Here is a 27,663-nt window from a genome sequence, read left to right on the forward strand (position 1 = left end):
TCATACATCGTCGTGCTCCTCTGTCCCCATCCAATATCCTGCTCCTCTGTCCCCATCCAATATCCTGATCCTCTGTCCTCACACATCGTCGTGCTCCTCCCCTTCCTCATCAAATATCCTGCTCCTCCGCTTCCTCATCCAATATCCTGCTCCTCTGTCATCATACATCTTCCTGCTCCTCTGTCCTCATCCATCTTCCTGCTCCTCTGTCCTCATCCATCTTCCTGCTCCTCTGTCCTCATCCATCTTCCTGCTCCTCTGTCCTCATCCATCTTCCTGCTCCTCTGTCCTCATCCATCTTCCTGCTCCTCTGTCCTCATCCAATATCCTGCTCCTCTGTCCTCATACATCTTCCTGCTCCTCTGTCCTCATACATCTTCCTGCTCCTCTGTCCTCATACATCTTCCTGCTCCTCTGTCCTCATACATCTTCCTGCTCCTCTGTCCTCATACATTGCCGTGCTCCTCTGTCCTCATCCAATATCCTGCTCCTCTTTCCTCATACATCTTCCTGCTGTTCTGTCCTCATCCAATATCCTGCTCCTCTGTCCTCATACATCGTCGTGCTCATCTGTCCTCATCCAACATCCTGTTCCTTTGTCCTCATACGGCAGGGTAGCCTAGTGGTTAGAGCGTTGGACTAGTAACCGGAAGGTTGCAAGTTCAAACCCCCGAGCTGACAAGGTACAAATCTGTCGTTCTGCCGCTGAACAGGCAGTTAACCCACTGTTCCTAGGCCGTCATTTAAAATAAGAATTTGTTCTTAACTGACTTGCCTAGTTAAATAAAGGTAATAAAAAATATAAAAAATATTTAAAAAATACATCTTTCTGTCCTCATCCAATATCCTGCTCCTCATACATCTTCCTGCTCCTCTGTCCTCATCTAATATCCTCTTCCTCTGTCCCTATCCAATATCCTGCTCCTCTGTCCTCATCCAATATCCTGCTCCTCTGTCCTCATCCAATATCCTGTTCCTCTGTCCTCATCCAATATCCTGCTCCTCTGTCCTCATACATCATCGTGCTCCTCCTCTTCCTCATCAAATATCCTGCTCCTCTGTCCTCATCCAATATCCTGTTCCTCTGTCTCATCCAATATCCTGCTCCTCTGTCCTCATACATCATTGTGCTCCTCCCCTTCCTCATCAAATATCCTGCTCCTCTGTCCTCATCCAATATCCTGCTCCTCTGTCCTCGTCCAATATCCTGCTCCTCTGTCCTGATCTGTCTTCCTGCTCCTCTGTCCTCATCTAATATCCTGCTCCTCTGTCCTCATCCAATATCCTGCTCCTCTGTCTTCATCCTATCCTGCTCCTCTGTCCTCATTATCATGCTCATCCTCATCCAATATCCTGCTCCTCTGTCCTCATCTTCCCTGCATCCTCATCCAATATCCTGCTCCTCTGTCTTCATCATATCCTGCTCCTCTGTCCTCATACATCATCCTCCTCCCCTTCCTCATCCAATATCCTGCTCCTCCCCTTCCTCATCCAATATCCTGCTCCTCTGTCCTCATCCAATATCCTGCTCCTCTGTCCTCATCCAATTTCCTGCTCTTTTTTTATTTTATTTATTTATTTCCCCTTTATTTAACCAGGTATTTATATATATAACTCTAACCCTTTATTTAACCAGGTAGGCTAGTTGAGAACAAGTTATCATTTGCAACTGCGACCTGGTCAAGATAAAGCAAACCAGTTTGACACATACAACAACACAGAGTTACACATGGAATGAACAAAACATACAGTCAATAATACAGTAGAAAAAAAAGAAAAAAAAGTCTATATACAGTGAGTGCAAATGAGGTAAGTTAAGGAAATAAATAGGCCATGGTGGCGAAGTAATTACAATATAGCATTTAAACACTGGAATGGTAGATGTGCAGAAGATGAATGTGCAAGTATAGATACTGGGGTGCAAATGAGCAAGATAAATACAGTATGGGGATGAGTTGGCTTTTGGGGTGACCAGTGAGATATACCTGCTAGAGCGCATGCTACAAGTGGGTGCTGCTATGGTGACCAGTGAGCTGAGATAAGGCAGGGCTTTACCTAGCAGAGACTTGTAGAAAACCTGTAGCCAGTGGGTTTGGCAACGAGTATGAAGCGAGGGCCAGCCAACGAGAGCGTATAGGTCGCAGTGGTGGGTAGTATATGGGGCTTTGGTGACAAAACGGATGGCACTGTGATAGACTGATTCCAATTTGTTGAGTAGAGTGTTGGAGGCTATTTTATAGATGACATCGCCAAAGACGAGGATCGGTAGGATAGTCAGTTTTACGAGGGTATATTTGGCAGCATGAGTGAGGGAGGCTTTGTGTTGATATAGGAAGCCGATTCTAGATTTAATTTTGGATTGGAGATGCTTAATGTGAGTCTGGAGGGAGAGTTTACAGTCTAACCAGACACCTAGGTATTTGTAGTTGTCCACGTATTCTAAGTCAGAGCCGTCCGGAGTAGTGATGCTGGACGGGCGGGCAGGTGCGGGCAGTGATCGATTGAATAGCATGCATTTAGTTTTACTTGCATTTAAGAGCAGTTGGAGGCCACGGAAGGTGAGTTGTATGGCATTGAAGCTCATCTGGAGGTTAGTTAACAGTGTCCAAGAAGGGCCAGAAGTATACAGAATGGTGTCGTCTGCGTAGAGGTGGATCAGAGAATCACCAGCAGCAAGAGCGACATCATTGATGTATACAGAGAAGAGAGTTGGCTGGAGAATTGAACCCTGTGGCACCCCCATATAGACAGCCAGAGGTCCGGACAACAGGCCCCCCGATTTGACACACTGAACTCTATCAGAGAAGTAGTTAGTAAACCAGGCGAGGCAATCATTTGAGAAACCAAGGCTGTCGAGTCTGCCAATAATAATGTGGTGATGGACAGAGTTGAAGCCTTGGCCAGATCGATGAATACGGCTGCACAGTAATGTCTCTTATCGATGGCAGTTATGATGTCATTTAGGATTTTGAGCGTGGCTGGGGTGCACCCAAAACCAGCTCTGAAACCAGATTGTATAGCAGAGAAGTACAGTGGGATTCGAAATGGTCGGTAATATGTTTGTTAACTTGGCTTTCAAAGACCTTAGAAAGACAGGGTAGGATAGACATAGGTCTGTAGCAGTTTGGGTCTAGAGTGTCACCCCCTTTGAAGAGGGGGATGACCACGGCAGCTTTCCGATCTTTGGGAATCTCAGAAGATATGAAAGAGAGGTTGAACAGGCTAGTAATAGGGGTTGCAACAATTTCGGCAGATCATTTTAGAAAAAGAGGGTACAGATTGTCTAGCTCGGCTGATTTGTAGAGGTCCAGATTTTGCAGCTCTTTCAGAACATGGTGGGGGCTTTGGCGGGTTTCTGTAGAGGGTGCCAAGCAGTTGATCGGGGTAGGGGAAGCCAGGTGTAAAGCATGGCCAGCCATAGAGAAATGCTTATTGAAAATCTCAGTTATAGTGGATTTATCGGTGGTAAGGAGGTGCTTTTATTCTCCATGGATTTTAGTGTCCCAGAACTTTTGACTCTGTACTATAGGATGCAAATTTCTGTTTTAAGAAGCTAGCCTTAGCTTTTCTAACTGCCTGTGTATAATTGTTCCTAACTTCCATGAAAAGTTGCATATCACGGGGGCTATTCGATGCTAATGCAGAACGCCACAGGATGTTTTTGTGCTGGTCCAGGGCAGACAGGTCTGGAGTGAACCAAGGACTATATCTATTCCTAGTTCTAAATGTTTTGAATGGAGCATGCTTATTTAAGATGGTGAGGAAGGCACTTTTAAAGAATAACCAGGCATCCTCTACTGTCGGGATGAGGTCAATGTCATTCCAGGATACCTGGGCCAGGTCGATTAGAAATGCCTGCTCGCAGAAGTGTTTTAGGGAGCGTTTGACATTGATGAGGGGTGGTTGTTTGGTCGCAGACCCATTACGGATGCAATGAGGCAGTGATCGCTGAGATCTTGATTGAAAACAGCAGAGGTATATTTGGAGGGCGAGGTAGTTAAGATGATATCTATGAGGGTGCCAGTGTTTACGGATTTGTCCATCTACCTACTCCTCTCCATTCATCCATCTACCTGCTCCTCCTATGTGCTCACATGGGACAGAGGATACTGTACCCCCTAGAACATGACTGTACCCCATAGAACACTACTGTACCCCATAGAACACTACTGTACCTCATAGAACACTACTGTACCCCCAAGAACACTACTGTACCTCATAGAACACTACTGTACCCCCAAGAACACTACCGTACCCACTAGAACATGACTGTACCCCCTAGAACACTACTGTACCCCATAGAACACTACTGTACACCATAGAACACTACTGTACCCCCAAGAAAACTACTGTACTCCCTAGAACATGACTGTACCCCCTAGAACACGACTGTACCCCATAGAACACTATGTAGCCCATAGAACACTACTATACCCCATAGAACACGGCTTTACCCTCTAGAACATGACTGTACCCCCTACAACACTACTGTACCTCCTACAACACTGCTGTACACCCTAGAACACTACTGTACCCGCTAGAACACTACTGTACCCTCTACAACACTACTGTTCTAACTAGAGCACTACTGTACCCCCTAGAACACTACTGTATCCCCTAGAACATGACTGTAACCCCTAGAACACAACTGTATTTCCTTGAACATGACTGTACCCCCTTGAACATGACTGTACCCCCTTGAACACGACTGTACCCCCTAGACCAATACTTTACCCACTAGAACAATACTGTACCCCTAGAACACTGCTGTAACCCCTAGAACAAGACAAGACCCCTTGGAACACAACTGTACCCCCTAGAACATGACTGTACCCCCTAGAACACGACTGTACCCCTAGAAAACAACTGTACCCCCTAGAACAATACTGTACCGCTAGAACATTGCTGTAACCCCTATAACACATCTGCACCCCTAGAACACTACTGTACCTCCTACAACACTACTGTACCCCCTAGAACACGACTGTATGCCCTAGAATACTGCTGTACCCCCTAGAACACTACTGTACCCCCTAGAGCACTACTGTACCCCTAGAACACGACTGTACCCCTAGAACACTACTGTACCCCTAGAGCACTACTGTACCCCCTAGAACAATACTGTACCCCTAGAACATTGCTGTAACCCCTATAACACATCTGCACCCCTAGAACACTACTGTACCCCCGAGAACATGGCTGTACCCCCTATAACACTACTGTACCCCATAGAACATGCATGTACCCACTTTAACATGAATGTACCCCCTAAAACAATACTTTACCCCCCTAGAACACTACTGTACCCCATAGAACACGACTGTACCCACTTGAACATGACTGTACCCACTTGAACATGACTGTATCCCATTGAACATGACTGTACCCACTTGAACATGACTGTACCCCCTTGAACACGACTGTACCCACTTGAACATGACTGTACCCACTTGAACATGACTGTACCCACTTGAACACGACTGTACCCTCTTGAACATGACTGTACCCCCTTGAACACGACTGTACCCACTTGAACATGACTGTACCCACTTGAACATGACTGTACCCACTTGAAAATGACTGTACCCTCTTGAACATGACTGTACCCCCTTGAACACGACTGTACCCACTTGAACATGACTGTACCCACTTGAAAATGACTGTACCCACTTGAACATGACTGTACCCCCTTGAACACGACTGTACCCACTTGAACATGACTGTACCCCCTTGAACATGACTGTACCCACTTGAACAGTACCCCTAGAACAGGCGGCCTTGTATGGTGCCGACAGAGATGGCCTCCTCGCTTCGCGTTCCTAGGAAACTATGCAGTTTTTTGTTTTTTTTACGTGTTATTTCTTACATTAGTACCCCAGGTCATCTTAGGTTTCATTACATACAGTCGAGAAGAACTACTGAATATAAGATCAGCGTCAACTCACCATCAGTACGACCAAGAATATGTTTTTCGCGACGCGGATCCTGTGTTCTGCCTTACAAACAGGACAACGGAGTGGATTCCATGCAGCGACCCAAAAAAACGACTCCGAAAAAGAGGGAAACGAGGCGGTCTTCTGGTCAAACTCTGGAGACGGGCACACCGTGCACCACTCCCTAGCATTCTTCTTGCCAATGTTCAGTCTCTTGACAGCAAGGTTGATGAAATCCGAGCAAGGGTAGCATTCCAGAGGGACATCAGAGACTGTAACGTTCTTTGCTTCACGGAAACATGGCTCACTGGAGAGACGCTATCCGAGGCGGTGCAGCCAACGGGTTTCTCCACGCATCGCGCCGACAGAAACAAACATCTTTCTGGTAAGAAGAGGGGCGGGGGCATATGCCTTATTGCTAACATGACATGGTGTGATGAAAGAAACATACAGGAACTCAAATCCTTCTGTTCACCTGATTTAGAATTCCTCACAATCAAATGTAGACCGCATTATCTACCAAGAGAATTCTCTTCGATTATAATCACAGCCGTATATAGCCCCCCCCAAGCAGACACATCGATGGCTCTGAACGAACTTTATTTAACCCTCTGCAAACTGGAAACGATTTATCCGGAGGCTGCATTCATTGTAGCTGGGGATTTTAACAAGGCTAATCTGAAAACAAGATTGCGCAACCAGGGGTGGAAAGACCTTGGATCATTGTTACTCTAACTTCCGCGACGCATATAAGGCCCTGCCCCACCCCCCTTTCGGAAAAGCTGACCACGACTCCATTTTGTTGATCCCTGCCTACAGACAGAAACTAAAACAAGAGGCTCCCACGCTGAGGTCTGTCCAACGCTGGTCCGACCAAGCTGACTCCACACTCCAAGACTGCTTCCATCACGTGGACTGGGACATGTTTCGTATTGCGTCAGATAACAATATTGACAAATACGCTGATTCGGTGTGCGAGTTCATTAGAACGTGCGTTGAAGATGTCGTTCCCATAGCAACGATTAAAACATTCCCTAACCAGAAACCGTGGATTGATGGCAGCATTCGTGTGAAACTGAAAGCGTGAACCACTGCTTTTAATCAGGGCAAGGTGTCTGGTAACATGACCGAATACAAACAGTGCAGCTATTCCCTCCGCAAGGCTATCAAACAAGCTAAGCGTCAGTACAGAGACAAAGTAGAATCTCAATTCAACGGCTCAGACACAAGAGGCATGTGGCAGGGTCTACAGTCAATCACGGACTACAGGAAGAAATCCAGCCCAGTCACGGACCAGGATGTCTTGCTCCCGGCTTTGAGGACAATACAGTGCCACTGACATGGCCTGCAATGAAAATATGCTGTCTCTCCTTCACTGCAGCCGAGGTGAGTAAGACATTTAAACGTGTTAACCCTCGCAAGGTTGCAGGCCCAGACGGCATCCCCAGCCGCGCCCTCAGAGCATGCGCAGACCAGCTGGCCGGAGTGTTTACGGACATATTCAATCAATCCCTATACCAGTCTGCTGTTCCCACATGCTTCAAGAAGGCCACCATTGTTCCTGTTCCCAAGAAAGCTAAGGTAACTGAGCTAAACGACTACCGCCCCATAGCACTCACATCCGTCATCATGAAGTGCTTTGAGAGACTAGTCAAGGACCATATCACCTCCACCCTACCTGACACCCTAGACCCACTCCAATTTGCTTACCGCCCAAATAGGTCCACAGACGATGCAATCTCAACCACACTGCACACTGCCCTAACCCATCTGGACAAGAGGAATACCTATGTGAGAATGCTGTTCATCGACTACAGCTCGGCATTCAACACCATAGTACCCTCCAAGCTCGTCATCAAGCTCGAGACCCTGGGTCTCGACCCCGCCCTGTGCAACTGGGTGCTGGACTTCCTGACGGGCCGCCCCCAGGTGGTGAGGGTAGGCAACAACATCTCCTCCCCGCTGATCCTCAACACTGGGGCCCCAGAAGGGTGCATTCTGAGCCCTCTCCTGTACTCCCTGTTCACCCACGACTGCGTGGCCACGCACGCCTCCAACTCAATCATCAAGTTTGCGGACGACACAACAGTGGTAGGTTTGATTACCAACAACGACGAGACGACCTACAGGGAGGAGGTGAGGGCCCTCGGAGTGTGGTGTCAGGAAAATAACCTCACACTCAACGTCAACAAAACTAAGGACATGATTGTGGACTTCAGGAAACAGCAGAGGGAACATCCCCCTATCCACATCGATGGAACAGTAGTGGAGAGGGTAGCAAGTTTTAAGTTCCTCGGCATACACATCACAGACAAACTGAATTGGTCCACTCACACAGACAGCATCGTGAAGAAGGCGCAGCAGCGCCTCTTCAACCTCAGGAGGCTGAAGAAATTCGGCTTGTCACCAAAAGCACTCACAAACTTCTACAGATGCACAATCGAGAGCATCCTGGCGGGCTGTATCACCGCCTGGTACGGCAACTGCTCCGCCCTCAACCGTAAGGCTCTCCAGAGGGTAGTGAGGTCTGCACAACGCATCACCGGGGGCAAACTACCTGCCCTCCAGGACACCTACACCACCCGAAATTACAGGAAGGCCATAAAGATCATCAAGGACATCAACCACCCGAGCCACTGCCTGTTCACCCCGTTATCATCCAGAAGGCGAGGTCAGTACAGGTGCATCAAAGCTGGGACCGAGAGACTGAAAAACAGCTTCTATCTCAAGGCCATCAGACTGTTAAACAGCCACCACTAACATTGAGTGGCTGCTGCCAACACACTGACAATGACACTGACTCAACTCCAGCCACTTTAATAATGGGAATTGATGGGAAATGATGTAAATATATCACTATCCACTTTAAACAATGCTACCTTATATAATGTTACTTACCCTACATTATTCATCTCATATGCATACGTATACCCTGTACTCTATATCATCGACTGCATCCTTATGTAATACATGTATCACTAGCCACTTTAACTATGCCACTTTGTTTACATACTCATCTCATATGTATATACTGTACTCGATATCATCTACTGTATCTTGCCTATGCTGCTCTGTACCATCACTCATTCATATATCCTTATGTACATATTCTTTATCCCCTTACACTGTGTATAAAACAGTAGTTTTGGGATTGTTAGTTAGATTACTTGTTGGTTATTACTGCATTGTCGGAACTAGAAGCACAAGCATTTCGCTACACTCGCATTAACATCTGCTAACCATGTGTATGTGACAAATAAAATTTGATTTGGATTTGATTTGATTTGATTTAGAACACGACTGTACCCCCTAGAACATGACTGTACCCCCTAGAACATGACTGTATGCCCTAGAATACTGCTGTACCCCCTAGAACACTACTGTATCCCCTAGAACACCGCTGTACCACCTAGAACACCGCTGTACCTCCTACAACACTACTGTACCCCCTAGAACACGACTGTATGCCCTAGAATACTGCTGTACCCCCTAGAACACTACTGTATCCCCTAGAACACCGCTGTACCACCTAGAACACCGCTGTACCACCTAGAACACCCCTGAACCCCCTAGAACACCGCTGTACCCTTTAGAACAGTTCTGTACCCCCTAGAACACGACTGTATGCCCTAGAATACTGCTGTACCCCCTGGAACATGACTGTACCACCTAGAACACCGCTATACCACCTAGAACACCGCTGTACCACCTAAAACACAGCTGAACCCCCTAAAACACCGCTGTACCACCTAGAACACAGCACGACTGTACCCCATAGAACATGACTGGACCCTCTAGAACACTGCTGTGCCCCCTAGAACACTACTGTACCCCCTTGAACATGACTGAACCCACTGGAACACTACTGTACCCCCTGGAACACTGCTGTACCCTCTTGAACATGACTGAACCCCCTAGAACACTACTGTACCCCCTAGAACACTGCTGTACCACCTGGAACACTGCTGTACTGCCTAGAAAAGTTCTGTACCCCCTAGAACACTGCTGTACCACCTGGAACACTGCTGTACCACCTGGAACACTGCTGTACCCTCTTGAACATGACTGAACCCCCTAGAACACTACGGTACCACCTGGAACACTGCTGTACTGCCTAGAAAAGTTCTGTACCCCCCAGAACAGCACTGTACCCCTATAACGCCGCTTTACCCCTAGAACAGTGTTGTACCCCCTAAAACACTACTGATACATGAAGCTTTGCCCCTGTAATCCTACTATCTGAATGTCACATATTTACAGAACTATTTAGCGTTGTGGTGAGTTAAGCCCTTCATCAGACAGAGAAGGATTGGATTGATCTTTGTTATGTAAAGCTGACACATAAGCACACACAGTGATTCCCACAGTCAGCACCTAGAGAGGCCACTCTGCTGCAGGCCATCAGGTTATTGCTACTGTGCTGTCTCATTGTGATCATGTCATTTGCCGTAGGGCCATTCTGACCTACTATATCTAGCATTTATTGTATGTTCTTGTGTGGAGACTGACTTGTAAACATCCACAGGTTGTAACCACATTTAATAATGTTCTGAACAACATGGTCAGAGGTGACTGAAGGTCCACGTTTATCTGCAGCCTTAAGGCATTCTCTTCAATCCACGTTTAGCTGAAGCCTTAAGGGCTACTGTTCAATCCACGTTTAGCTGAAGCCTTAAGGGCTCTGTTCAATGCCCTAAAAACAGTCATAGCCTCTGCAGCACATTGAGTTGATATTGCTGGCTGTTTAACAGATGAAACCAGTGAATTGAAAGAAGCGAAGTAGTGATATCAGTGGTCATCTCAGGATCATTCTGCAAACTACCAAAATTAAAAGAACAATGACGTCGTAGCTAGGTTGCAAAAGAGAAGCAAAAGCAATTTGGTGTGTTTGAGCCTTCTCATTAGTGTCTGGTTGGTGTTGAGTGAGAAACAGAGAAAGAAAGAGAGAGAGAGAGGATGGTTAGGGGTAGTTAGAATGTGGGTGGTTAGAATGTGTGTCTTTGGGGTGGTTAGAATGAGTGTTTCTGGGGTGGTTAGAATGTGGGTGGTTAGAATGTGTGTCTTTGGGGTGGTTAGAATGAGTGTTTCTGGGGTGGTTAGAATGTGGGTGGTTAGAATGTCTGTCTTTGGGGTGGTTAGAATGTCTGTCTTTGGGGTGGTTAGAATGTCTGTCTTTGGGGTGTTTAGAATGTCTGTCTTTGGGGTGGTTAGAATGTCTGTCTTTGGGGGTGGTTAGAATGTCTGTCTTTGGGGTGGTTAGAATGTCTGTCTTTGGGGTGGTTAGAATGTCTGTCTTTGGGGTGGTTAGAATGTCTGTCTTTGGGGTGTTTAGAATGTCTGTCTTTGGGTGGTTAGAATGTCTGTCTTTGGGGGTGGTTAGAATATCTGTCTTTGGGGTGGTTAGAATGTCTGTCTTTGGGTGGTTACAATGTCTGTCTTTGGGTGGTTAGAATGTCTGTCTTTGGGGGTGGTTAGAATGTCTGTCTTTGGGGTGGTTAGAATGTCTGTCTTTGGGTGGTTACAATGTCTGTCTTTGGGGTGGTTAGAATGTGGGTGGTTAGAATGTGTGTCTTTGGGATGGTTAGAATGTGTGTCTTTGGGGTGGTTATAATGTCTGTCTTTGGGGTGGTTAGAATGTCTGTCTTTGGGGGTGGTTAGAATGTCTGACTTTGGGTGGTTAGAATGTGTGTCTTTAGTGTGGTTAGAATGTGGGTGGTTAGAATGTGTCTTTGGGGTGGTTAGAATGTGTGTCTTTGGGGTGGTTAGAATGGGTGTCTTTGTGTGGTTAGAATGTGTGTCTTTGGGGTGGTTAGATTGTGGGTGGTTAGAATGTGTGTCTTTGGGGTGGTTAGAATGTCTGTCTTAGGTGGTTAGAATGTGTGTCTTTGGGGTGGTTAGAATGTGTGTCTTTAGGCTGGTTGGAATGTGTGTCTTTGGGGTGGTTAGAATGTGTGTCTTTGGGGTGGTTAGAATGTGTGTCTTTGGGGTGGTTAGAATGTGTGTCTTTGGGGTGATTAGAATGTGTGTCTTTGGCGATGATTAGAATGTCTGTCTTTGGGTGGTTAGAATGTCTGTATTTGTGGTGGTTAGACTGTGGGTGGTTAGAATGTGTGTCTATGGGGTGGTTAGAATGTGGGTGGTTAGAATGTGTGTCTTTGGGGTGGTTAGAATGTGTGTCTTTGGGGATGTTAGAATGTGTGTCTTTGGGGTGGTTAGAATGTGGGTGGTTAGAATGTCTGTCTTTGGAGTGGTTAGAATGTGTGTCTTTGGGTGGTTAGAATGTGTGTATTTGGGGTGGTTAGAATGTGGGTGGTTAGAATGTGTGTCTTTGGGGTGGTTAGAATGTCTGTCTTTGGGGTGGTTAGAATGTCTGTCTTTGGGGTTGTTAGAATGTGTGTATTTGGGGTGGTTAGAATGTGTGTCTTTGGGGTGGTTAGAATGTGTGTCTTTGGGGTGGTTAGAATGTGTGTCTTTGGGGTGGTTAGAATGTGTGTATTTGGGGTGGTTAGAATGTGTGTCTTTGGAGTGGTTAGAATGTCTGTCTTTGGGTGGTTAGAATGTGTGTCTTTGGGGTGGTTAGAATGTCTGTCTTTGGGGTGGTTAGAATGTGTGTATTTGGGGTGGTTAGAATGTGTGTCTTTGGGGTGGATGGAATGTCTGTCTTTGGGGTGGTTAGAATGTGTGTCTTTGGGGTGGTTAGAATCTCTGTCTTTGGGGTGGTTAGAATGTCTGTCTTTGGGGTGGATGGAATGTCTGTCTTTGGGGTGGTTAGAATGTGTGTCTTTGGGGTGGTTAGAATGTCTGTCTTTGGGGTGGTTAGAATGTGGGTGGTTAGAATGTGTGTCTATGGGGTGGTTAGAATGTGGGTGGTTAGAAGGTGTGTCTTTGGGTGGTTAGAATGTGTGTCTTTGGGTGGTTAGAGTCTCTGTCTTTGGGTGGTTAGTATGTCTGTCTTTGGGTGGTTTGAATATGTGTCATTGGGGTGGTTAGAATGTGTCTTTGGGGTTTGTCTATTATCTGTGGTTCCCTGGGCCGTGTGTTGTGCTGGTCTGGAGGTACTGGTGATGGCATGGATGATATGTATACTAGTGTCCTGTCCAGGGGGTGTCCTGTACATCAAGCTGCCTCTCTACAGAAACAGGAGATATACTAGTGTCCTGACCAGGGGGTGTCCTGTACATCAAGCTGTCTCACTACAGAAACAGGAGATATACTAGTGTCCTGTCCAGGGGGTGTCCTGTACATCAAGCTGTCTCTCTACAGAAATAGGAGATAGACTAGTGCCCTACGGGCCGTTCTGGCTCAGACACGGCTTACTTACTATGGATAGTATGCAGTGGAGTTCATGGCTGAAAGTTTGCTCTGTCATGCTTCCTGATTGGCAGAGTGAGGCCTCTCTTGCCCTCGTTCAGAGCTATAGGAAGGTCCCCTGCGGTGGAGCTTAGAGGAGGAATGCCTCCCAGAGGAAAGGAAGCGTGATAGGAATGTTACACAGAGTTGTGGGAATGTTACACAGAGTGGTGGGAATGTTATACAGAATGATATGAATGTTATACAGAATGATATGAATGTTACACAGAGTTGTGGGAATGTTATACAGAATGATATGAATGTTATACAGAGTGGTGGGAATGTTACACAGAGTGGTGGGAATGTTACACAGAGTGGTGGGAATGTTACACAGAGTGGTGGGAATGTTACACAGAGTGGTGGGAATGTTACACAGAATGATGGGAATGTTACACAGAGTGGTGGGAATGTTACACAGAGTGGTGGGAATGTTACACAGAGTGGTGGGAATGTTACACAGAGTGGTGGGAATGTTATACAGAGTGGTGGGAATGTTACACAGAGTGGTGGGAATGTTACACAGAATGATGGGAATGTTACACAGAGTGGTGGGAATGTTATACAGAGTGGTGGGAATGTTACACAGAGTGGTGGGAATGTTACACAGGGTGGTGGGAATGTTACACAGGGTGGTGGGAATGTTACACAGAATGATGGGAATGTTACACAGAGTGGTGGGAATGTTACACAGAGTGGTGGGAATGTTACACAGGGTGGTGGGAATGTTACACAGAATGATGGGAATGTTACACAGAGTGGTGGGAATGTTACACAGAGTGGTGGGAATGTTACACAGAGTGGTGGGAATGTTATACAGAGTGGTGGGAATGTTATACAGAGTGGTGGGAATGTTTACACAGAGTGGTGGGAATGTTACACAGAGTGGTGGGAATGTTACACAGAATGATATGAATTTAGAATTATGCTCCATGCTCCCCCCCAGTCCCTTTGCAGTGAGGTACAGTATACATGAGTAGGCATGACATTAGTACAAAGACACTGTTAACAAGTACACAGCCTCTGTGGAGTGAGTGGTGATGTCATCCCATTGCTCCTGCTCTGTTCAAAGAACACAGCTTAGTGGACCTATTGATCTGCCTCGATATGACTAATGAATGGGACCTGCTGCTCAGAATAAATCACTACACAGAAACAACACAATTCCCATTCATTCACAACAATGTTTTCCACTCCCCCTTTCCCCTCTGATGTGGTCAGTCTGTAGCGTAACGTTTCCAGTAATCAATAAAGTTATTCAATGTTCTTCAACTTTTAAGTGTTGTGGAATTTGTGAAGTTAGATTGATTGATGCCAATAAATCCTGACTTAACTGAGTACTTAGACATTAGCGAAGCAGGCAATTGAGTTTATGGAAGCTGATTAGATTGAGATGCCCTCAATTGGAGTGTTGGTTCAATGAGTGAGATTGAGATGGGTGGAACTTCAGGGTGGCATGATCTGATGGGTGGAACTTCAGGGTGGTATGATCTGATGGGTGGAACGTCAGGGTGGTATGATCTGATGGGTGGAACTTCAGGGTGGTATGATCTGATGGGTGGAACTTCAGGGTGGTATGATCTGTAGTTATTCTCTGGAGTAAAAAGTAATTATTGCGGCTGTGTTTAGAATCTGATTGACTGAGATTCCCCAAACTACTGACTGTCAGAATGTTGGTTAATTGGGTGCGATTGAGACGGGAGGAGTGGAGAGGGAGTATAGTGGATGGAGAGTGGAGGGGGAGTTGGGGAGAGGAGAGTGGAGGAGAGGAGAGTGGAGGGGGGAGTGGAGGAGTGTGGAGAGTGAGTGGAGGAGAGGAGAGTGGAGAGGGACTGGAGGAGAGTGGAGAGGGACTGGAGGAGAGTGGAGAGGGAGTGGAGGAGAGGGAGTATAGCGGAGAGGGAGTGGAGGAGAGTGGAGAGGGAGTGGAGGAGATGGAGTATAGTGGAGGGGGGAGTGGAGAGAGAGTGGAGGGGGAGTGGAGGAGAGTGGAGGGGGAGTGGAGGAGAGTGGAGGGGGAGTGGAGTGGAGGAGAGGAGAGGAGAGGGAGTATAGTGGAAGGAGAGTGGAGGGGGAATGCAGGTGGAGTCGAGGGGGAGTGGAGGAGAGTAGAGGGGGAGTGGAGGAGAGTGGAGGAGAGGAAAGTGGAGGGGGAGTAGAGGAGTGTGGAGAGGGAGTGGAGGAGGTGAGAGTGGAGGGGGAGTGGAGGAGTGTGGAGAGGGAGTGGAGGAGAGGAGAGTGGAGAGGGACTGGAGGAGTGTGGAGAGGGAGTGGAGGAGAGGAGTGGAGGGGGAGTGGAGGAGGGATTGGAGGGGAGGTTGAGGAGAGTGGAGGAGGGAGTGGAGGAGGGAGTGGAGAGGAGTTGAGGAGAATGGTGGAGAGGAGAGTGGAGTAGGGAGTGAAGGGGGAGTGGAGGAGAGGAGACTGGAGGAAAGGAGAGTGGAGGGGGAGTGGAGGAGTGTGGAGAGCGATTGGAGGAGAGGAGAGTGGAAGAGGGAGTGGAGGGGGAGTGGAGGAGTGTGGAGAGCGAGTGGAGGAGAGGACAGTGGAGAGGGACTGGAGGAGAGTGGAGGAGAGGAGAGTGGAAGAGGGAGTGGAGGGGGAGTGGAGGAGTGTGGAGAGCGAGTGGAGGAGAGGAGAGTGGAGAGGGACTGGAGGAGAGTGGAGGAGAGGAGAGTGGAGGAGGGAGTGGAGGGGGAGTGGAGGAGGGATTGGAGGGGAGGTTGAGGAGAGTGGAGGAGGGAGTGGAGGAGGGAGTGGCGAGGAAGTTAAGTGGAGGGGAGGGGAGTGGAAGGGGAGTGGAGGAGAGTGGAGGAGAGTGGATGGGTAGTGGGGGAGGAGTTGAGGAGAGTGGAGGGGGAGTGGGCAGGCATTTTCTTACAGTGAGGTCCTTGATGATCTTCTTGGCCTTCCTTTGACAAAGGGTGCTATAGATGTCCTGGAGAGCAGGCAGCTTAATCAATCAAATGTATTTATAAAGCCCTTCTTACATCAGCTGATGTTACAAAGTGCTGTACAGAAACCCAGCCTAAAACCCCAAACAGCAAGCAATGCAGGTGTAGAAGCACGGTGGCTAGGAATTTTTTATTTTATTTATTTCTCTCTCTCGGGAGGACCTGAGCCCTAGGACAGGGCCAAACAGGCAGGACATAACCCCACCCACTTTGCCAAAGTACAGCCCCCACACCACTAGAGGGATATTTTTCAACCACCAACCGAGTATAGCCCACAAAGATTTCCCCCACGGCACAGGAAGATCCCGTCAGTGACTCAACCCACTCAAGTGACGCACCCCTCCTAGCGACAGCATGGAAGAGCACCAGCAAGCCAATGACTCAGCCCACTCAGGTGACGCACCCCTCCCAGGGACAGCATGGAAGAGCACCAGCAAGCCAATGACTCAGCCCACTCAGGTGACGCACCCCTCCCAGGGACAGCATGGAAGAGCACCAGCAAGCCAATGACTCAGCCCACTCAGGTGACGCACCCCTCCCAGGGACAGCATGGAAGAGCACCAGCAAGCCAGTGACTCAGCCCCTGTAATAGGGTTAGAGGCAGAGAATCCCAGAGGCGAGAGGGGAACCGGCCAGGCAGAGACAGCAAGGGCGGTTCGTTGCTCCAGTGCCTTTCCGTTCACCTTCACACCCCTGGGCCAGACTACACTCATAGGACCTACTGAAGAGATGAGTCTTCAATTAAGACTTAAAGGTTGAGACCGTCTCTCACATGGGTAGGCAGACCGTTCCATATAACTGGAGGTCTATAGGAGAAAGCCCTGCCTCCAGCTGTTTGCTTAGAAATTCTAGGGACAATTAGGAGGCCTGCGTCTTGTGACCGTAGCGTACGTGTAGGTATGTACGGCAGGACCAAATCAGAGAGATAGGTAGGAGCAAGCCCATGTAATGCTTTGTAGGTTAGCAGTAAAACCTTGAAATCAGCCCTTGCTTTGACAGGAAGCCAGTGTAGAGAGGCTAGAACTGGAGTAATATGATCAAATGTTTTGGTTATAGTCAGGATTCTAGCAGCCGTATTTAGCACTAACTGAAGTTTATTTAGTGCTTTATCCGGGTAGCCAGAAAGTCGAGCATTGCAGTAGTCTAACCTAGAAGTGACAAAAGCATGGATGAATTTTTCTGCATCATTTTTGGACAGAAAGTTCCTGATTTTAGCAATGTTAGTAGATGAAAAAAAGCTGTCCTTGAAACAGTCTTGATATGTTCGTCAAAAGAGATATCAGGGTCCAGAGTAATGTCGAGGTCCTTCACAATTTTATTTGAGACAACTGTACAACCATCAAGATTAATTGTCCTATTCAATAGAAGATCTCTTTGTTTCTTGGGACCTAGAACAAGCATCTCTGTTTTGTCCAAGAAAAGTAGAACATTTGCAGCCATCCACTTCCTTATGTCTGAAACACAGGCTTCCAGGGAGGGCAATTTTGGGGCTTCGCCATGTTTCATCGAAATGTACAGCTGTGTGTCATCTGCATAGCAGTGAAAGTTAACATCATGTTTCCAAATGACATTACCAAGAAGTAAAATCAAATCAAATTGTATTTGTCACATACACATGGTTAGCAGATGTTAATGCAAGTGTAGCGAAATGCTTGTGCTTCTAGTTCCGACAATGCAGTAATAACGAGCAAGTAATCTAACTAACAATTCCAAAACTACTGTCTTATACACAGTGTAAGGGGATAAAGAATATGTACATAAGGATATATGAATGAGTGACGGTACAGAGCAGCATAGGCAAGATACAGTAGATGATATCGAGTACAGTATATACATATGAGATGTGTATGTAAACAAAGTGGCATAGTTAAAGTGGCTAGTGTTACATGTATTACATAAGGATGCAGTAGATGATATAGAGTACAGTATATACGTATATACAGTATATACGTATACATATGAGAGATAAATAATGTAGGGTATGTAAACATTATATTAAGTAGCATTGTTTAAATTGGCTAGTGATATATTTTACATCATTTCCCATCAATTCCCATTATTAAAGTGGCTGGAGTTGAGTCAGTGTGTTGGCAGCAGCCACTCAATGTTAGTGGTGGCTGTTTAACAGTCTGATGGCCTTGAGATAGAAGCTGTTTTTCAGTCTCTCGGTCCCAGTTTTGATGCACCTGTACTGACCTCGCCTTCTGGACGATAGCGGGGTGAACAGGCAGTGGCTCGGGTGGTTGTTGTCCTTGATGATCTTTATGGCCTTCCTGTGACATCGGGTGGTGTAGGTGTCCTGGAGGGCAGGTAGTTTGCCCCCGGTGATGCGTTGTGCAGACCTCACTACCCTCTGGAGAGCCTTACGGTTGTGGGCGGAGCAGTTGCCGTACCAGGCGGTGATACAGCCCGACAGGATGCTCTCGATGGTGCATCTGTAGAAGTTTGTGAGTGCTTTTGGTGACAAGCCATATTTCTTCAGCCTCCTGAGGTTGAAGAGGCGCTGCTGCGCCTTCTTCACGATGCTGTCTGTGTGGGTGGACCAATTCAGTTTGTCTGTGATGTGTACGCCGAGGAACTTAAAACTTGCTACCCTCTCCACTACTGTTCCATTGATGTGGATAAGGGGGTGTTCCCTCTGCTGTTTCCTGAAGTCCACAATGATCTCCTTAGTTTTGTTGACGTTGAGTGTGATGTTATTTTCCTGACACCACACTCAGAGGGCCCTCACCTCCTCCCTGTAGGCCATCTCGTCGTTGTTGGTAATCAAGCCTACCACTGTTGTCGTCCGCAAACTTGATGATTGAGTTGGAGGCGTGCATGGCCACGCAGTCGTAGGTGAACCGGCAGTACAGGAGAGGGCTCAGAACGCACTCTTGTGGGGCCCCAGTGTTGAGGATCAGTGGGGTGGAGATGTTGTTACCTACCCTCACCACCTGGGGGCGGCCCGTCAGGAAGTCTAGTACCCAGTTGCACAGGGCGGGGTCGAGACCCAGGGTTTCGAACTTGATGACGAGTTTGGAGGGTACTATGGTGTTAAATGCTGAGCTGTAGTCGATGAACAGCATTCTCACATAGGTATTCCTCTTGTCCAGATGGGTTAGGGCAGTGTGCAGTGTGGTTGAGATTGCATCGTCTGTGGACCTATTTGGGCGGTAAGCAAATTGGAGTGGGTCTAGGGTGTCAGGTAGGGTGGAGGTGATATGGTCCTTGACTAGTCTCTCAAAGGACTTTATGATGACGGAAGTGAGTGCTACGGGCGGTAGTCGTTTAGCTCAGTTACCTTAGCTTTCTTGGGAACAGGAACAATGGTGGCCCTCTTGAAGCATGTGGGAACAGCAGACTGGGATAGGGATTGATTGAATATGTCCGTAAACACATCAGCCAGATGGTCTGCGCATGCTCTGAGGGCGCGGCTGGGGATGCCGTCTGGGCCTGCAGCCTTGCGAGGGTTAACACGTTTAAATATTTTACTCACCTCGGCTGCAGTGAAGGAGAGTCCGCATGTTTTGGGTTCGGGCCGTGTCAGTGGCACTGTATTGTCCTCAAAGCGGGCAAAAAAGTTATTTAGTCTGCCTGGGAGCAAGGCATCCTGGTCCGTGACTGGGCTGGTTTTCTTTTTGTAATCCGTGATTGACTGTAGACCCTGCCACATAACTCTTGTGTCTGAGCCGTTGAATTGCGATTCCACTTTGTCTCTATACCGATGCTTAGCGTGTTTGATTGCCTTGTGGAGGGAATAGCTACACTGTTGTATTCGGTCATGTTTCCAGTCACCTTGCCCTGATTAAAAGCAGTGGTTCGCGCTTTCAGTTTCACGTGAATGCTGCCATCAATCCACGGTTTCTGGTTTGGGAATGTTTTAATCGTTGCTATGGGAACGACATCTTCAACGCACATTCTAAGGAACTCGCTCACCGAATCAGCGTATTCATCAATGTTGTTGTTTGACGCAATACGAAACATATCCCAGTCCACGTGATGGAAGCAGTCTTGGAGCGTGGAATCACATTGGTTGGACCAGCGTTGAACAGACCTCAGCGTGGGAGCTTCTTGTTTTAGCTTTTGTCTGTAGGCAGGGAGCAACAAAATGGAGTCGTGGTCAGCTTTTCCGAAAGGAGGGCGGGGCAGGGCCTTATATGCATCGCGGAAGTTAGAATAGCAATGATCCAAGGTTTTACCAGCCCTGGTTGCGCAATCGATATGCTTATACAATTTATGGAGTCTTGTTTTCAGATTAGCCTTGTTAAAATCCCCAGCTACAATGAATGCAGCCTCAGGATATGTGGATTCCAGTTTGCAAAGAGTCAAATAAAGTTCGTTCAGAGACATCGATGTGTCTGCTTGGGGGGGATATATACGACTGTGATTATAATCGAAGAGAATTCCCGTGGTAGATAATGCGGTCGACATTTGATTGTGAGGAATTCTAAATCAGGTGAACAGAAGGACTTGAGTTCCTGTATGTTGTTGTGACCACACCACCTCTCGTTAACCATAAAGCATACGCCCCCGCCCCTCTTCTTACCAGAAAGTTGTTTGTTTCTGTCGGAGCGATGAAAATATATAGTGAAAACAATAGTGTTCCTAAAACGGAACCTTGAGGAACACTGACATTTACAGTTGATTTGGCAGAGGACAAACCATCCACAGAGATAAACTGATATCTTTCCGACATAGAAGATCTAAACCAGGCCAGTCCGTGTAGACCAATTTGGGTTTCCAATCTCTCCAAAATAATGTTCTGTTCGATTATTTTTATTTTTAATGTCACCTTTATTTAACCAGGTAAGCTAATTGAGAACAAGTGCTCGTTTACAACTGAGACCTGGCCAAGATAACGCAAAGCATCGCGACACCAACAACAACATAGAGTTACACATGTAATAAACAAACATACAGTCAATAATACAATAGAAAAATAATATTAAGTCTATATACAGTGTGTGCAAATGGCGAGAGGAGGTAAGGCAATAAATAGCCCATAGTAGCAAAGTAATTACAATTTAGCAGATTAACACTGGAGTGATAGATGAGCAGATGATGATGTGCAAGTAGAAATACTGGTGTGCAACAGAACAGAATAGTACATAAGTACAATATGGGGATGAGGTAGGTAGATTGGTTGTTGGTTGGGCTATTTACAGATGGACTATGTACAGCTGCAGCGATCTGTTAGCTGCTCAGATAGCTGATGTTTAAAGTTAGTGAGGGAAATGTAAGTCTCCAGGTCCAGTGATTTTTGCAATACGTTCCAGTCATTGGCAGCAGAGAACTGGAAGGAAAGGCGGCCAAAGGAGGTGTTGGCTTTGGGGAAGATCAGTGAGATACACCTGCTGGAACGTGTGCTACGGGTGGGTGTTGTTATCGTGACCAGTGAACTGAGATAAGGAGGAGCTTTACCTAGCATAGACTTATAGATGACCTGGAGCCAGTGGGTCTGGCGACGAATATGTAGCGAGGGCCAGCCGACTAGAGCATACAGGTCGCAGTGGTGGGTGGTATAAGGGCATTGGTGACAAAATGATAGACTGCATCCAGTTTGCTGAGTAGAGTATTGGAAGCTATTTTGCAAATTACATCGCCGAAGTTGAGGATCGGTAAGATAGTCAGTTTTACGAGGCTATGTTTGGTGGTGTGAGTGAAGGAGGCTTTGTTGCAAAGTAGGAAGCCAATTCTAGATTTAATTTTGGATTGGAGGAGTTTAATATGAGTCTGGAAGGAGAGTTTACAGTCCAGCCAGACACCTAGGTATTTGTAGTTGTCCACATATTCAGTCAGAACCGTACAGAGTAGTGATGTTGGACAGGGTGCGGGCAGCAAACGGTTGAAAAGCATGCATTTGGTTTTACTAGCGTTTAAGAGCAGTTGGAGGCCACGGAAGGAGTGTTGGCATTGAAGTTCGTTTGGAGGTTAGTTAACACAGTGTCCAAAGACGGGCCAGAAGTATACAGAATGGTGTCGTCTGCGTAGAGGTGGATCAGAGTATCCAGCAAGAGCAACATAGTTGATATATACAGAGAAAAGAGACAGCCCGAGAATTGAACCCTGTGTTTCACCCATAGAGACTGCCAGAGGTTGATGGTATCAAAAGCAGCACTAAGGTCTAATAGAGAACAGATGTAGAGCTTTAATACAGTAGATGTAGTGGTATAGGAAGCTTAATACAGTAGAGGTAATAGCCAACTTTTGCAGTAATTACAGCTGCAAGTCTCTTGGGGTATGTCTCTATAAGCTTGGCACATCTAGCCACTGGGATGTTTGCCCATTCTTCAAGGCAAAACTGCTCCAGCTCCTTCAAGTTGGATGGGTTCCGCTGGTGTACAGCAATCTTTAAGTCATACCACAGATTCTCAATTGGATTGAGGTCTGCGCTTTGACTAGGCCATTCCAATACATTTAAATGCTTCCCTTAATTAAACCACTCAAGTGTTGCTTTAGAACTATGCTTAGGGTCATTGTTCTGCTGGAAGGTGAACCTTCGTCCCAGTCGCAAAGCTCCGGAAGACTGACGCAGGTTTCCCTCCAGAATTTCCCTGTATTTAGCGCCTTCCATCATTCAATTCTAAACAGTTTCCCAGTCCCTGCCAATGAAAAACCTCCCCACCGCATAATGCTGCCACCACCATGTTATTCTTGGGGTGATGAGAGGTGTTGGGTTTGTGCCAGACATAGCATTTTCCTTGATGGCCTTAAAGCTCTATTTTGGTCTCATCTGACGGGAGTACCTTCTTCCATATGTTAAGGGTGACACTTACATTGCACACAGGTGGACTTTATTTAATTAATTATGAGACTTCTGAAGGTAATTGGTTGCACCAGATCTTATTTAGGGGCTTCATAGTAAAGGGGGTGAATACACATGCACTCACCACTTTTTTATTTTTTTTTATTTTTGAGAACTTTTTGAAACAAGTCATTTTTTTTTATTTCACTTCACCAGTTAGGACTATTTTGTGTATGTTCATTACATGAAATCCAAATAACAATCCATTTAAATTACAGGTTGTAATGCAACAAAATATGAAAAAGGCCTAGAGGAATGAATACTTTTGCAAGGCATTGTACTTGTGGTGCTGTGGTGATGTGGTGTTGTGGAGATGTGGTCCTGTGGTCCTGTGGTGATGTGGTCCTGTGGTGATGTGGTCCTGTGGAGATGTGGTGTTGTGGAGATGTGGTCCTGTGGTGATGTGGTCCTGTGGTGTTATGGTCCTGTGGTGTTATGGTCCTGTGGTGTTATGGTCCTGTGGTGATGTGGTCCTGTGGTGATGTGGTCCTGTGGTCCTGTGGTGTTATGGTCCTGTGGTGATGTGGTCCTGTGGTCCTGTGTTGATGTGGTCCTGTGGTCCTGTGGTGTTATGGTCCTGTGGTGCTGTGGTGATGTGGTGTTGTGGAGATGTGGTCCTGTGGTGATGTGGTGATGTGGTGCTGGGGTGATGTGGTGCTGTGGTGATGTGGTGCTGTGGTGATGTGGTACTGTGGTGATGTGGTCCTGAGGTGTTGTGGTCCTGTGGTGATGTGGTCCTGTGGTCCTGTCGTGATGTGGTCCTGTGGTGATGTGGTGATGTGGTCCTTGGTGTTGTGGTGATGTGGTCCTGTGGTGATGTGGTGATGTGGTCCTGTGGTGATGTGGTCCTGTGGTGATGTGGTCCTGTGGTGTTGTGGTGCTGGGATGATGTGGTGATGTGGTGATGTGGTGCTGGAGTGATGTGGTGATGTGGTGTTGGGGTGATGTGATGATATGGTGCTGGGATGATGGGGTAATGTGGTCCTGTGGTGATGTGGTGCTGTGGTGATGTGGTCCTGTGGTGATGTGGTCCTGTGGTGATGTGGTCCTGTGGTGATGTGGTGCTGGGATGATGTGGTGATGGGGTGATGTGGTGATGTGGTGCTGGAGTGATGTGGTGATGTGGTGCTGGGATGATGTGGTGATGGGGTGATGGGGTGCTGGGAGATGTGGTGATGTGGTGCTGGGATAATGTGGCGCTGGGTAGATGTGGTGCTGGGGTGCTGGGGTGTTGGGGTAATGGGGTGCTAGGGTGCTGGGGTGATGTGGTGCCCGGGTGATGTGGTGATGTGGTGCTGGGATGCTGGGTTGATGTGGTGCTGGGGTGATGTGGTGCTGGGGTGATGTGGTGCAGGGGTGATGTGGTGCAGGGTGTTCTTTTCCCTTCCATTTTCATCCCTCCCTCCCTCCCTCCCTCCCTCCCTACCTACCTACCTACCTATCTACCTACCTATCTATCTTATCTTCCCTCTCTTTTCTCTCTCTCCTCTGCTCTTTTTCTCTCTCCCTATGTCTCCATTCTCTCTCTGTATTTTCTCACCTGACAAAGAATGAAGGAAACTCACCATCCTGTCTTCTGTTGTGCCTGTCTCTCCAGCTTCCCCTAGGGAACCCACGGTGATGTGTCGCTCCAACACCTATCCTAAAGGCTTCTACTGTAGCTGGCACCTTCAGCACCCCACCTCCATACCCACAGACTTCGATGTCAACGTCCAGTAAGAAGCAAAACCTTTTATTTATTTTATTGTCTCTCTGTCTCTGTGTGTCTCTGTCTCCGTGTCTCTCTGTTTCTGTGTTTCTCTGTCTTCGTGAGTCTCTGTCTGTTTCGCTGTGCCTCTGTGTCTCTCTATCTCTGTGTGTCTGTCACGCTCGCTATCCTCAAACTCCCTGTCATAAATCAACCAATGAGCAGCGTGCATGTAGTTCCACATCTTTTAATGAAAGTGAAACAGAAACAACCAAATAACAAACAGGTAAACAGCAAAAAACGTGACGCAACCAAGGTGCACACAAACACACACGGAAAAATAATTACCCACAACACACAGGTGGGAAAAGGCTACCTAAGTATGGTTCTCAATCAGGGACAACGACAGACAGCAACTCTCCGGACTGATGGGCGGCTCTCGCGGCTCCGGACTGATGGGCGGCTCTGGCGCCTCTGGACTGACGGGCGGCTCTGGCATCATCGGACTGACGGGCGGCTCTGGCAGCATCGGACTGACGGGCGGCACTGGTGCCTCTGGACTGACGGGCGGCTCTGGCGCCTCTGGACTGACAGGCAGGCTCTGGCGCCTCTGCACTGACGGGCGGCTCTGGCAGCTCTGGACAGGAGGGCGGCTCTGGCAGCTACGGACAGGAGGGCGGCTCTGGCAGCTCCGGACTGACAGGCGGCTCTGGCGCCTCTGGACTGACAGGCGGCTCTGGCGCCTCTGGACTGACGGGTGGTTCTGGCGCCTCTGGACTGACCGGCGGTTCTGGCAGCTCCGGACAGGAGGGCGGTTCTGGCAGCTCCGGACAGGATGGAGACTTGGTTCTGGGAGCAGGCACAGAACTCACCAGGCTGGGGAGACATACTGCCGGCCTCTTCCTTTGCCGAGTTACAGGATACACAGGGCTGTGGAGGAGCACTGGCAGTCTCGACCGCATAGCTGCCTCCCCCCCGTTCTGGCTGGATGCCAGCTTCCACCCGCAAATGCAGCGAGCACACCGGCCTGTGAATACTCGGTCGAGACACAGTGCGCATCACCCCATAGCACGAGGCCTGACCTGTCACCTGCTCGCCCCAGTAAGCACGGGGAGTGGGCTCAGGTCTCCAACCTGACTCCGCCACACTCCCCATGTGCCCCCCAAACATTTTTTGGGGGGCTGCCTCCCGGGCTTCAGTGACCGGGTCTTGTCCTCTACCATTCTCTCCTCCCCGGTCAAACTCTTGCTCCAGGTTGGCGCACGCTGCTTGGTCTTCTTGTGGTGGGTAATTCTGTCACGCTTGCTATCCTCAAACTCCCTGTCATAAATCAACCAAGGCGCAGTGTGCATGTAGTTCCACATCTTTTAATGAAAGTGAAACCGAAAAAAAACAAAAGAAAAACAGGTAAACAGCAAAGGACGTGACACAACCGAGGTGCACACAAACACACACGGAAAATAATTACCCACAAAACACAGGTGGGAAAAGGCTGCCTAAGTATGGTTCTCAATCAGAGACAACGACAGACAGCTGTCCCTGATTGAGAACCACACCCGGCCAAAAACAAAGAAATACAAAACATAGAGAACACACATAGAATGCCCACCGTAGTCACACCCTGGCCTATCCAAAATAGAGAATAAAAAGCCTCTCTATGGCCAGGGTGTGACAGTGTCTCTGTCTCACTGTGTTTCTTTGTGTCTCTGTGCCTCTCTGTCTCTGTGTCACTCTGTGTCTCTCTGTGTTCTATGTCAGGTGGGTCATCTCTAAGGGAAGGAGTCCTTAGAGAGAGAGAGATACAGAGAGAGAGATACGGAGAGAGAGAGAGAAGGGAGAGAGAGATATGGAGAGAGAGAAGGGAGAGAGAGAGATACAGAGAGAGAGAGAAGGGAGAGAGAGAGAGAGAGAAGGGAGAGAGAGATATGGAGAGAGAGAAGGGAGAGAGAGAGATACAGAGAGAGGGGGAGAGAGAGATACAGAGAGAGAGAGAAGGGAGAGAGAGAGAGAGAAGGGAGAGAGAGATACAGAGAGAGGGGGAGAGAGAGATACAGAGAGAGAGAGAAGGGAGAGAGAGAGATACAGAGAGAGGGGGAGAGAGAAATACAGAGAGAGAGAGAAGGGAGAGAGAGAGAGAGAGAGAAGGGAGAGAGAGAGAGATAGAGAAAGAGATGTGGAGCTGTAAACCTGCACCTTTTATTCTGTCTCTGTGTCAGGTGATACATAGATAAGAGAGAGAGGTCTTAGAATCAACTATTAAAGACTGCCAGAACCTGCATGCAGAATTCTGCAAAAATAGCCTCAGTAAAACACCAAATAATGCATGCAGAACGGAATTAGGTTGATTCCCACTAATTATCAAAATGAAAAGGGCAACCAGTGAAGAACAAACACCATTTCAAAAACAACCCATATTTATGTTTATTTATTTTCCCCTTTGTACTATTTGCACATCATTACAACACTGCATATAGATATGACATTTGACATTACTTTATTATTTTGGAACTTTTGTGAGTGTAATGTTGCTGTTAATTTGTATTGTTTATTTCACTTTTGTTTATTATCTCGTTCACGAGAGAGAGAGAGAGAGAGAGAGAGAGAGAGAGAGAGAGAGACTGATTGGGAGAGTGTAGAGAGAGAGGTCTTTCCCTCTTTCACAGAGAGGGGAGGGTCTAGAGAGAGGTCTGTCTGTCTCTCATAGAGAGAGAAGAGTCTAGAAAGAGCACTGTCTGTCTGTCTCTCACAGAGAGAGAAGAGTCTAGAGAGAGGTCTGCCTGTCTCTCACAGAGAGGGGAGAGTCTAGAGAGAGGTCTGCCTGTCTCTCACAGAGAGAGAAGAGTCTAGAGAGAGGTTTGTCTGTATGTCTGTCTGTCTGAGTGCTGGGGCTAAGAGTTCACTTCACCATGCCTCAGAGGACTCACTGAGGACACACTGGGTATCTCTGTCACATCC

General features: G+C 47.6%; 1 protein-coding gene across 1 annotated transcript in view; it reads left to right on the plus strand.

Annotated features, from left to right (window-relative positions):
* Positions 1–27,663, plus strand: part of cntfr (ciliary neurotrophic factor receptor) — a 553,504-nt gene that overhangs the window by 418,376 nt on the left and 107,465 nt on the right. Inside the window, exon 4 of the mRNA XM_042326362.1 lies at positions 24,619–24,736. Within this exon, the coding sequence (XP_042182296.1) occupies positions 24,619–24,736 (118 nt within the window). The remainder of the gene's footprint in view (positions 1–24,618; positions 24,737–27,663) is intronic.

The sequence above is a fragment of the Oncorhynchus tshawytscha genome, linkage group LG09 (assembly GCF_018296145.1).
Source record: "Oncorhynchus tshawytscha isolate Ot180627B linkage group LG09, Otsh_v2.0, whole genome shotgun sequence".
NCBI lineage: Eukaryota > Metazoa > Chordata > Actinopteri > Salmoniformes > Salmonidae > Oncorhynchus > Oncorhynchus tshawytscha.